At 41.2% G+C, this 12,230-nt stretch overlaps 1 protein-coding gene across 1 annotated transcript in view; it reads left to right on the top strand.

The window, feature by feature from the left end:
* LOC133446206 (guanine nucleotide exchange factor DBS-like) overlaps positions 1–12,230 on the top strand; it is a 76,637-nt gene that overhangs the window by 44,265 nt on the left and 20,142 nt on the right. Inside the window, exons 12-21 of the mRNA XM_061724153.1 lie at positions 1,701–1,892; positions 4,387–4,546; positions 5,471–5,530; positions 5,597–5,699; positions 6,911–6,977; positions 7,064–7,179; positions 7,686–7,755; positions 9,544–9,636; positions 9,720–9,812; positions 11,108–11,233. Coding sequence (XP_061580137.1) covers positions 1,701–1,892; positions 4,387–4,546; positions 5,471–5,530; positions 5,597–5,699; positions 6,911–6,977; positions 7,064–7,179; positions 7,686–7,755; positions 9,544–9,636; positions 9,720–9,812; positions 11,108–11,233 — 1,080 coding nt within the window. The remainder of the gene's footprint in view (positions 1–1,700; positions 1,893–4,386; positions 4,547–5,470; positions 5,531–5,596; positions 5,700–6,910; positions 6,978–7,063; positions 7,180–7,685; positions 7,756–9,543; positions 9,637–9,719; positions 9,813–11,107; positions 11,234–12,230) is intronic.

Consider the following 12,230-nt stretch of genomic DNA (forward strand, 5'->3'; position numbering starts at 1 on the left):
GTGTAAAATTCCCACAAATAATAATAATAAGCAGAAGCATCATCTTTATTTTCAACCAATGCTTTATTTATTAATTTAAATACATTAAAATTCTGGGATATAGTTAACCTTCAAACCTTATTGATTATATATGAAGCACATCATAATCTCCTCCCAAGATGTTCTCAGAGGCCGTTCCAAATCCACAACAGTAAATATGAACTAAGGAACACAGGTATGTTTAAGAAGGCATGGGGAAGAACCAAAAGTAAAGAAAACTGTGTTTCCGTGAAAGGTGTCAAATTGTGGAATTGCTGTGATAAGGATTTAAGAATGTGTACCTCAATTTATGTTTTCAAAAAAATGTTTAAATATAAAACGATAAACAGTTATAAAGAAATCTGTTAATTATGTTGGTATAGCCTATTATAGATTAACATGAAAATAGCACCACTATATACCCCTTTTTGCATTATTGATATTACTATTTTTATATAACATAATGCAATGACAGTTTCTCTTTGTTTTCTTTTTATATATTTCTTTTCTTATTTGTGTATTATCATCCACCGGATGCCATATTGTGTGAATGATACACACTGCACAGGATAGGCTAGAATAAGCCCTTGGCTTCAGCCTACTCCTTTTTCGGACATTTCTATTTACCTTTTATTTTATTTGTGAAATGAACATGTAAATGTCTCAATGTATTCTGTCCGAAATAAACCATTCATTCATTCATTCATTCATTCATTTTCAATGTGCCGCCCGCTGTTAAAATGAGAAGGAGGATTATTCTGTAATAATTGGACCTAAACAGTGAAGCTGAAACTCAGGTAATCTGAACGGTTCAAATTCCAGTTCGTGATCTGCAGAATGAACAAGTTCACGTTCAAGTTCTTTATTTGCAAATATTTTGCGTTCAGTTCCACGTTCTCACAGAAATTATCGTGTTCATTTAAACTCGTTCATGCACAACACTGGAGGAGACGACCCACGAGCAGTGTTGCCAACTTATCGACTTTGTCGCTAGATTCAGCGACTTTTCAGACCCCTATAGCGACTTTTTTTTCAAAAAAGCGACTAGCGACAAATCAAGCAACTTTTTCTGGTGTTATTGGAGACTTATCTGGTGGGCAGAGCAGAGAGGAGACCCTCACCACTCCGCGTCCAGACTGCAAATGAAATGCGCTTGCGCAAAGCCGCCGCTGGCTTGCAGAGCGGGATGTAAATGTTAACGTTTCTTTTTTCTTTTGGGTCACTTTGCCGGTCCCAAGCCCGGATAAAGGAGGAGGGTTGGTTGTAGAGCTAGCAATTTCACCCTACATAACAATCTTTTGATTAAATTTGCTGTTATAACATTTAACAATACAGGACAAAACTGATGTGTGTAATGTGGATCTAGACAAAGCATTAAAATCATTAAATGTTGTTAATGTTGAAATTATTTTTGTACATTTGTAGTTCTAAACATATTTAGGGTGTTTTTTACTCACTTTTGACTCTCCCACAACGTTATTCCTCTCTCCTACAGCGTCCATTACAGTTATATGCAAATTGCCAATTATGCAAATTAGGCGATGACGTCATTTAGCGACTTCTAGCGACTTTTGGGACAGCCAATAGCTACTTTCCTTACTGAGGAGTTGGCAACACTGCCCACGAGCCCCTCCGCTCCGGTGTGGTTGGTCTGAGGTGTCTAACTGTCGTTTCCTCTCCAGGCGTCCAAGTGGGTGGACGACGGCATCTACCTCCTGGCGTCTCAGCCGGTGGACAAGTGTCAGTCGCACGAGGGGGCGGAGCTGGCCCTGCAGGAGCTGGAGCGTTACCTGGACAACGCAGGCCACAATAAACTGGTCGACCTCGACACCATCTGGAAGGAGTACGAGGCGGTGCTGAACCAGAACTTCAGGGTAAGGACAATCAGAGCGAACTAAGCGGCTGCTTAGGGCCCTGTGACCACTAGGGGGCCCCCAAGAGTTAAAACAAAACATTTCTCACATATTAATGTGTGAGTGATGATTCATTCATTATCAAAGGTATGTTATAAGGGATAACGCCCGACGAGGTGTGCATTATCAGAAATATATGGACGATGCAGGGGCGTAAACCGCGAAGGTTTGCCTCTGCAAAGTCCATATATTTATGTTAATGTTCACCTCGAAGGGCATTATCCACTTATTATCCACAGTAACTTACCAAAAAACATAAATATTAAATCAGTTATTCATGCATTAATGTGTTTTCAGTTGAAATCATTAGTTTTATAACAAGCCAAAGCTGAGCGGCTGAGCGGACTATTTAATCTCTCGTCTGCAGCCGTTGTAACCTGGTAAGTTACAACGTTTTTTAACAAGCCATAACTCAGTTTCCTTGGTAACGGGAAATATTCTAGTCCGCTCGGCTATTTTCTTTCTCTCCTCTTCTGCATCCCAGTCATCAAAATGGTTAAATTCACCAAATAAATTAAAAGAAATTACAAAATCACTCATTTCGCCGTCCTGCGGTAGCCGGCTCTTCTTCTCTGAATCTCCGTTGCCGTGGTTACCACCTGGCAGTTGATCCAGTGCAATGATATTAAAGTTATCAGGCAATTTGACCAAACTTGTTTTCTAGGTGTACCGGTAGGTTATAAGTTATAAGTTATAAGTATAAGGTTATAAGTTATAACCTACACCTGCCAGCCAATCAGAATCAAGTATTCACACAGACCGTGGTATAATGTATGTTATTGTTTGAAAATATGATATTGTTTATGTAATAATATTAATTATTGTGTTAACAGACTAGAGTAGACTTCAAATTGTTGTTGCACATTTTCTGTTGCAGTTTATTTAAAACCAAAAATAAAGTAGATAACGTGATTACAGTAAATGGTTTATAAATTATCTATTTGATTATTTAGTTTCTTTTAGTAGGCCTACACTTAGATGACACTCAGTATCACACTTAGTACTATATCACTTTAAATATTAATTGTAAATCAACCCCAGGCCGCTCTTGTAGCTGAATTTGCTCCCATTTCAGATTAAAAACCATAGATGGGTAAAAACCTGCCAGGCTGACAATAGGATGATAGAAACAACACTGCTGCAACTGTGCAGCTCTTTGACCTTTTATCTATCACTTCTCTGTGTGGCCAGTAGGGGCAGTTGCTGACTTTGATAAATATTAATTGAAGGATTTTTCTGCAAATTTGTTAATCTGTCGTCTGCTTCCATGGTCTTAATCCCTGTGGATTACAATCTAACTACCACAAAAAGTTCTTACATCTAGTTTCACCAGTGTATTTGTAATGACAGGGAAAAACATGAAATAAGTTTATAGTGGGTGTGTGAATGATCAATAATCAGTATTATTGGCAGTAATAGAGGGCCCCAAAATCACATTTTGCTCAGGGCCCCATGGAAGCTTAGGCCGGCCCTGGGGAGAATGTTTTTAACCCTTGTGCTGTCTTCGGGTCAAGGAAGGAGGAAGGGAAAAAGGGAGGAAAGAAGGAAGGAAGGAAGGAAGGAAGGAAGGAAGGAAGGATGAAAGGGAGAAAAGAAGGAAGGAATGAAGGGAGAAAAGAAGGAAGGAATGAAGGGAGAAAAGAAGGAAGGAATGAAGGGAGAAAAGAAGGAAGGAAGGGAGAAAAGAAGGAAGGAAGGGAGAAAAGAAGGAAGGAATGGAGAAAAGAAGGAAGGAAAGAAGGGAGGAAAGATGGAAGGGAAAAAAGAAGGAAGGGAGGAAAGAAGGAAGGAAGGGAGAAAAGAAGGAAGGAAGGAAGGAAGGAAGGAAGGAAGGAAGGAAGGGAGAAAAGAAGGAAGGAAGGGAAAAAGGGAGGAAAGAAGGAAGGAAGGAAAGAAGGGAGGAAAGAAGGAAGGAAGGAAAGAAGGATGAAAGGGAGAAAAGAAGGAAGGAATGAAGGGAGAAAAGAAGGAAGGAATGAAGGGAGAAAAGAAGGAAGGAATGAAGGGAGAAAAGAAGGAAGGAAGGGAGAAAAGAAGGAAGGAATGGAGAAAAGAAGGAAGGAAAGAAGGGAGGAAAGATGGAAGGGAAAAAAGAAGGAAGGGAGGAAAGAAGGAAGGAAGGGAGAAAAGAAGGAAGGAAGGAAGGAAGGAAGGAAGGAAGGAAGGAAGGAAGGAAGGAAGGAAGGAAGGAAGGAAGGAAGGAAGGAAGGAAGGAAGGAAGGAAGGAAGGAAGGAAGGAAGGAAGGAAGGAAGGAAGGAAGGAAGGAAGGAAGGAAGGAAGGAAGGGAAAAAAGAGAAAAAAGAAGGAAGGAAGGAAGGGAAAAAAGAAGGAAGGAATGGAGAAAAGAGGAAGGCCCAAAGACATTACAAGGGTTAATTTAACTAAATGTTACAGTTAAACATCTGCTGAGACAAAGAGTCCTAGCTCACATTGAAGGGTTTTCCCGTGTTCCAGGACCAAGTGGAGAAGGTCCACCAGAAACAGACGTCCATGCAGGAGATGTTTGACAAGAGGAGGGTGAGCCTGAAGAAGCTGGCGGCCAAACAAACCCGACCGGTGCAGCCAGTCGCCCCGAGACCCGAGGCCTTTATCAAGTCCCCCCTCAGCTCCCCTGGTGAGTCCCCACGCCGTCCCCACGCCGTCCCCACGCCGTCCCCACACTGTCCTCACGCCTTCCTCACGCCGTTGTAGAGAATCCTTTTCGGGACCCCCACATAAACTAAGTAATAACACCTTCATCAATGGACTGAAGAAAAACACTGGAATCAGGTTTTGGCTGGCGTTCCGTTCAAATACTGCGAAGGTCTTTATTGTTAGAATTACAATTTGTACCAACACAGGAGAGCCGGGTTCCGGAAACCAACAACTCTGAAAACTTGTAGATTTTTACTCCTCTTTTATACTGTTCAAAAAGCAGGGGCCGCCCCCCAACTTCACCAGTCTTTCTCCCTTATGCGCAATCTGTCTCATTTAGGCCTCCCATCAGACAGATTTTGCCTTCAATTCAAACCCAACAGACCTTACATTTATGACATCACTGGTATATGTGTACAATTTAGCACATACATATGACTTTCTGTTCCTACATGTCGACATTTGGCCCCGCATCTGTATGTCTTCTGCAACCAAATTCACCTCTCCTTCATTATCTGACGCCCATTACGCTCCAATACTTTATACTGAGCTATACTGAGCTAAACTGAGCTATAGTGAGCTATTCTGAGCTGTACCGAGCTATATTTTGCAAGATTTTGGCTGCTCAAATGTCTGGCATCCCTGTCTGGCGCTTGTCCTCATGATGCTCTATATCATGAAGGCTGCATGTCCCCCAGCCCCAACACAACCGGTTAAAACACAAATGTGGCCAGAGTAGCAGACCGTCATTTCCTTCTCACTTCTCTTTGTAGAAACCTTTTTTTAAGTTTCAGATTAATTAGTTACTGAGATTACAAATTGATATTTTCTGAGATGGGATTTTTATGTGCTGAAAGTCCAAACAGTCATGATCTTTAGTTTTAATCGTCCTCCTCGTCCACAGCGCATCGACTCCATCAGGACAGAAACTGCTCCGACTCCGGCAACAGCTGTGAAAAAGTAAGTGTCCCGGTTCTGAACGCGTGTTCTGTAAAGTCCCGGTTTCTCCGCCGCCCGTCAGAATGACCAGACCCGTGTCTTTTCCATGGAAACGTCCAAATGCAGAATGGAGACGGCAGCAGCAGACATGCATCTCTGTCGGAGGAGGAGGAGAACCTGGCGGTGCTCCGGCGGTGAGCCATCGCCGTAAACAGTACTCCAGTTGTAAAATAAAATCAGGGGGGAAGGTGGATTTGATCATATGGGGACAGATAATTTGTGCTGATTACAAATAATATAATATATTACAAATAAGCAGTGACCAAAACACCTGCAGAAATACTGCAGGAATGACATAGCAGCAGTTAAATGCAGCCTTCTGTAAGCTTTAAATATCCACTGGGCTTACATCAAATACATCAAAACACAACAATAAAAAACAGTTTTCTGAACTTATCAATATGACTCTGTCCTTCACAGGATAAGTAAAATGGATCACTGCAAAAACTCACAATCTTAACAAGAATATTTTTCTATTTCTAGTTAAAATGTCTCATTTTAGTAAAAATAAATCTCATTACACTTAAAACAAGACTCATCACTGGAAAAAACAACAATTTTCACCTGTTTCAAGTAGATTTTCTACGACGGAGTATTAGGGCCAAACTAAGACAAAAAAAAAAATTGGAAATTACGAGAATAAAGTTGTAAAATTACGAGAATAAAGTCGTAAAATTACAAGAATAAAGTCATAGCCTAATGTTGCAAGAATGAAGTCGTAATATTACGAGAATAAAGTCGTAAAATTACAAGATTAAAGTCGTATTGTTGCGAGAATAAAGTCGTAATATTACGACTTTATTTTTGTAACATTAGGCTATGACTTTATTCTCGTTATTTTACGACTTTATTCTCGTAATTTTACGACTTTATTCTCGTAATTTCCAAATTTTTTTGTCTTAGTTTGGCTCTAATACTCCGTCGTAATTTTCACTTAAAATAACTAGAAAAATCTGCCAGTGGAACAAGATTTTTTTTTGCTTGTAATGAGAAGATAAATCTTGTCCCACTGGCAGATTTTCCTACTTATTTCAAGTGAAAATTTACTTGAAACAGGTGAAAATTGTCAAATAAGTTATTTTTCTGGTGTTATTTTTCTGGTGATGACTCCAAATGTTGAAATAGCAGTAAAACCACATTCATTGATGAAATGACATAAGGGATGGAAAGGAGGGATGGCAGTTTTACAGGGGGGATGATTTGGACCGTTTTTATTTCAGGGGGGGATGCCATCTCCCCTCATCCCCCCTCGACTCCAGTACTGGCCGTAAACCACATCTCTACCAGAGGAAACATCTCTGAAAACATCTCTGCTCGGTGCCAACGCCTCTGTTTGTCTCTGCAGACACGTCATGAACGAGCTGCTGGAGACGGAGCGAGCCTACGTGGAGGAGCTGCTCTGCGTGCTGCAGGTGGTTGCTCCCTCCAGCTTTCATCTTCATCTTCTTTATATTCTAACTGCCGGGGACGTCATGACTTTCCCTCTCCGTCGTTTCAGGGATACGCCTCAGAAATGGACAGCCCCGCCATGTCCCACCTCATCCCTGCCCCTCTGCAGAACAAAAAGGAGGTTCTTTTCGGCAACATGCCTGAGATTTATCACTTCCATAAAAGGTGACGGAGCATCACCCGATGATGTCATCGCCAGATTGCCACAACGTGTCTTCATTTCATTCATTTATTCTTTATTTAATTCAAAAAATAAAACAATTCAATAAAAAATACAAATGTTCTTAAATTGTGAATGAAAAGGAAGCAGAAAGAAGAAGAATCTTATCTGATCTGCCCCCTTTTCCAAGAAATAACTTCACAAATAACATAAATTAAAAAAAAAACAACAATTAAGTGAAATAAAAAACAAAAAAACAAAAAAAATTATCGCCGTCTATGGGTATTTCAATCAAACGTAACTAACATATTTCATTATATTTACTTAACATACAGGCTTTAATTGTTCTTTTGAATGTAATGTTTGATTTGGATTCTTTGTTTTCTTTATTCAGATGGTTCCATAACTGATTCATTTCACAGAAACACAACGTTCCATCAATTTTGTCCTGCATCTTGGTTTTTTTTAAATCTCTGTTCCTTTTAAGTTATACTTGCTTTTTCCCCTCCAGGACTTTCCTGAGGGAGTTGGAGCAGTACACCGACTGTCCGGAGCTGGTGGGCCGCTGCTTCCTGGAGAGGGTGAGCGAACTGGTACCTCTTTCCCACCAAAGCGGTGCCAGAGCTGGTTCTGGCTCCAGTGCTGGTTCTGGTTCACACCTCGTTCAACTTGAGAACCAGCTGAGAACCGGTTTGCGTTTCCACAGCTCGGTGCTAAGGGGAGCCACGTCAGTTACGTTGCTGCGTTGGCGTGAAAGTTGAAGCAACAATAACGTATTTGCTCTAATAGGACTTGGTCCACGTAGCTCCTCCGTGGACACATTCTAATGGGGCTTTTCCTCTAGTACAGGGGTCGGCAACCCAAAATGTTGAAAGAGCCATATTGGACCAAAAACACAAAGTCTTGTATAAGCCTTAGAATGAAGACAACACATGCTGCATGTTTCTATATTAGTTATAACTGTATACTTTTTTTTTTCATTATGCACTGCGAAAAAAAAGCCGAAATGTCGAGAAAAAAGTCGAAATGTCAAGAAAAAAAGTCGAAATGTTGAGAAAAAAGTTGAAATGTCGAAAAAAAAGACATTGTCGAGAAAAAAGTCAAAATTTCGAGGAAAAAGGGGAAATGTCGAGAAAAAAGTCGAAATGTCGAGGAAATAGTCAAAATTTTGTGAAAAAAGTCGAATGTCGAGAAAAAAATTTAAATTTTGAGAAAAAAGTCGAAATATCGAGATTAACGTTGAAGTACAATTTTGAGAAAAAAGTCGAAATGTCGAGAAAAAAGTAAAAATGGCGAGAAAAAAGTCAAAATTTTGAGAAAAAAGTTGAAATGTCGAGATTAAAAAGAAAAGGAAAAAGGTCTGATGTCATCACACTACAGGCCACCGATTGGTCGGGGGGTTGGAGTCAGACGTCTGAGTCAGGATGTGACATCAGCGGCTTCTTGTTCATTTTATTCCAGCAGCAACGGCAGCAGAAGTCTGTTTGGTGATCCAACTCTGAGGGTCAGATGTTCATAAACCTGGTGCTGAGGAGAGAATTAAAAAGGGATCTAGACGGGCGATAAGGAACGACCAGATCTACCAGGCGCTCTGTCTCTTCATAGCTGCTCAGATACCAACGGACTTTTCAGCAAAAAAACAAACAAAACAAAAAACAATTGGACCAAAAACACAAAAAACAAATATGTCTGGAGCCGCAAAAAATGAAAAGTCTTGTATAAGCCTTAGAATGAAGGCAACACATGCTGCATGTTTCTATATTAGTTATAACTGGGGGAAGATTTTTTTTTTCATTATGCACTTCGAGAAAAAAGTCGAAATGTCGAGAAAAAAGTCGAAATGTCGAGATTAATGTCAAAGTACAATCTTGAGAAAAAAGTCGAAATGACGAGAAAAAAGTTGAAATGTCGAGAAAAAAGTCAGAATGTCGAGGAAATAGTCAGAATTTCGTGAAAAAAGTCGAAATGTTGAGAAAAAAGTAAACATTTCGAGAAAGAAAGAAAAGAAGAAAGAAAGGGAAAAAAAGAAGAAAAAAAAGGAAAAAAAAAGAAAAAAAAAAAAAAGATCAAACATTTTTGAAAAAGCTCCAGGAGCCACTAGGGCGGCGCTAAAGAGCTGCATGCGGCTCTAGAGCCACGGGTTGCCGACCCCCGCTCTAGACCATCAGAGAGTTGGTGCTACCTTGGAACCGGGTATTCTGGCCCGGAGACAGTTCTTTGTCAGTGGAAACAGAAAGCCCGGTTCCAAACTCAGCACTGGCCCAGAACCAGAACCTGGAACTGTTTTGGTGGAAAAGGGGTCTGTGACATCATCGGCGCGGAGGCCGAGGAGCACGTTTCTGACATGTAAACGATTTTCCTGCCTTCAGATGACGGACCTGCAGATCTATGAGAAGTACTGTCACAACAAACCTCGCTCCGAGAGCCTCTGGAGACAGTGCTCTGACTGCGCCTTCTTCCAGGTCGGCCCGCCCGTTTAACTACATACATCCACATTAACCACATTTAATGTGTCATTTTCTACAACTTTGTTTTATTTAACCAGGAGTGTCAGAAGAAGCTGGAACATAAGCTGGGCTTGGATTCGTACCTGCTGAAGCCGGTTCAGAGGATCACCAAATACCAGCTGCTGCTGAAGGTACAGATGAGCCTGTTGGCCTGGAATCAGCTGGAATCACTGCAAAGGCTCCAAATCTTAACAAGAATATTTGTCTTATTTCCAGTTAAAATGTCTCATTTTTAGTCAAAAAAATCTCATTACACTTAAAACAAGGCTCATCACTGGAAAAAAACAACAATTTTCACCTGTTTCAAGTAGATTTTCACTTAAAATAAGTAGGAAAATCTGCCAGTGGAACAAGATTTTTTTGCTTGTAATGAAAAGATAAATAAAGTTATTTTTCTGGTAATGACTCTTGTTTTTAAGTGTAATGAGATTTTTTTGACTAAAAATGAGACATTTTAACTAGAAATTAAAGCTAAAAGCAGCGATGAACGGGCCCTCGCACGTGCAATTTTCACCAGTAAAAGTCAAGGACTCAAAACTATGTCCGATGATACAACCCACTACTCTGTATATCATACCATTCAAAAGTTATGCCCGAAAATATGGACTATCAAATAGACCAATCAGAAGAAGGGGCGGGGCTAATTTACCAATTATGTTCAAGGACTCAAAACCGAGTCCGATGACACCACCCACGAGTCTTTATGTCAAACCATTCAAAAGTTATGGCAGAAAGTAGGAACTATCAAATATGGACCAATCAGATGAAGGGAGGGGGGGCGCGCTTTTTGGCGTCTATCGTCGCCACGGTAACGCTTTTGACTGAGAAAAGTAATGCCCATCGTCGCAGGATCGAGACGCACATTTTGATGTATTTACGGTTCGGGCCGCATTAACGGCCGAAGAAGTGGCATAAATTGCGCCAAAATTACACGATTAATTCAAAATGGCCGACATCCTGTTCGGTTTCGGCCATGGCTCCAAGAGACTTTTCTTTAAGGTGCGACATGATACAGGTGTGTGCCGATTTTCGTGCATGTACGTCAAACCGTATTGTGGGGCTTGAGGCACAAAGTTTTCTAGGGAGCGCTGTTGAGCCATTAGGCCACACACATTAATCCAAACCATTAAATATAAAGTTTTTCACCAGGCCTGGCTTGGTGCAAAATTTGTTGACTTTCGGGGCACGTTTAGGGGGGCAAAAAGGCACTCATTTCGTCAGAAGGATAAAGAATAAAGAAGAAGAAGAATAAAAATTCCTACAGATACAATAGGGCCTTCGCACTGTAAGTGCTCGGGCCCTAATAAGACAAATATTCCTGATTAAGATTTAGATTTTTTGCAGTGAATCGCTGTTTGCTTGTGTGTTTGTTGTTGTTTGTTGTTGTTTGGTTGCTGCCAGCGGCTCCATCTTTGTGTCTCTGCAGGAGATGCTGAAGTACAGCAAAGGCTGCGAGGGCACCGACGACCTGCAGGACGCTCTGACCTCCATCCTGGGCATCCTGAAGGCCGTCAACGACTCCATGCACCTCATCGCCATCACAGGATACGAGGTGACAGCCGGGGAAAAGGTCACAGAGATGTGACAAGGCCGTAAAAGCCACACGGATTATAATCACACACTGGAAAATAAAAGGGCTGAGTGAAACGTTTTCACTCCAGGATGAAAGTAGAGTCGCTGTTTCTGAGAAACCGTTGTGTTGTGGTACGGAGGAAAAGTCAGGCCCGTGCCGGGAAAACAGCTCAAAATGTCCCATGATGCAATTCTTTCCAACAGTTCAGAACATGGAAACTCACTCGCAAGGACGGATTATCATGACCACGGGCCCTGGACACAAACTCGCTATGGGCCCCTACCTACAATAATATCCTACGTGCACGGTGCATGCCCTCCCCAATCACTCAGTTTGGTCACACAATGGCACAGAGAATCCACAATCACACCGTGTGATTGTGATGGCGGAGTGGCGGAGCGTGGGTCTCAGTACAGAGGGGGCGGAGCATTCTCCATGGGCCCTTATGATAGTCATTTTAACGTTCAACAACACCTCATCCTACCCCTCAAACTACATTTATTCTCACTTTTATTGAGCCAAGCCTATAGGCCTATGCTGCAGAAAGCAGAGTAAAGTCACAAACTTGTTCAGAAGCACACACACACACACACACACACACACACACACACACACACACACACACACCGGCCTGACAGCTGTCAATCACACGCCGCTGACTCGGACTGACTCAGTTCCATCTTTGATACAGTTTAAATACAAAAAAAAACCATTACACATATTTAGAAAGATAGACACAGCGGTCTATAACATAATTTCTGAGCTCTATAATAGAGAATAGACTCGGCGGTCTCGTTGACAACAACACAAAGCTCATTCAAATAAGTAGGTGGTCAAGAATACCACAACTTTCTGATAAAGAAATTATTTATGAAGGTTACACTGACTCACCAATGGTAGTTGACTCTTCCATAAAACTTTGTACATGCTTAGTCCTCTTTTAAAGTTTAGCGCTCATCTCTTTCATGGCCGCAAA

This window comes from Cololabis saira, chromosome 6 (assembly GCF_033807715.1).
Source record: "Cololabis saira isolate AMF1-May2022 chromosome 6, fColSai1.1, whole genome shotgun sequence".
Taxonomy (NCBI): domain Eukaryota; kingdom Metazoa; phylum Chordata; class Actinopteri; order Beloniformes; family Belonidae; genus Cololabis; species Cololabis saira.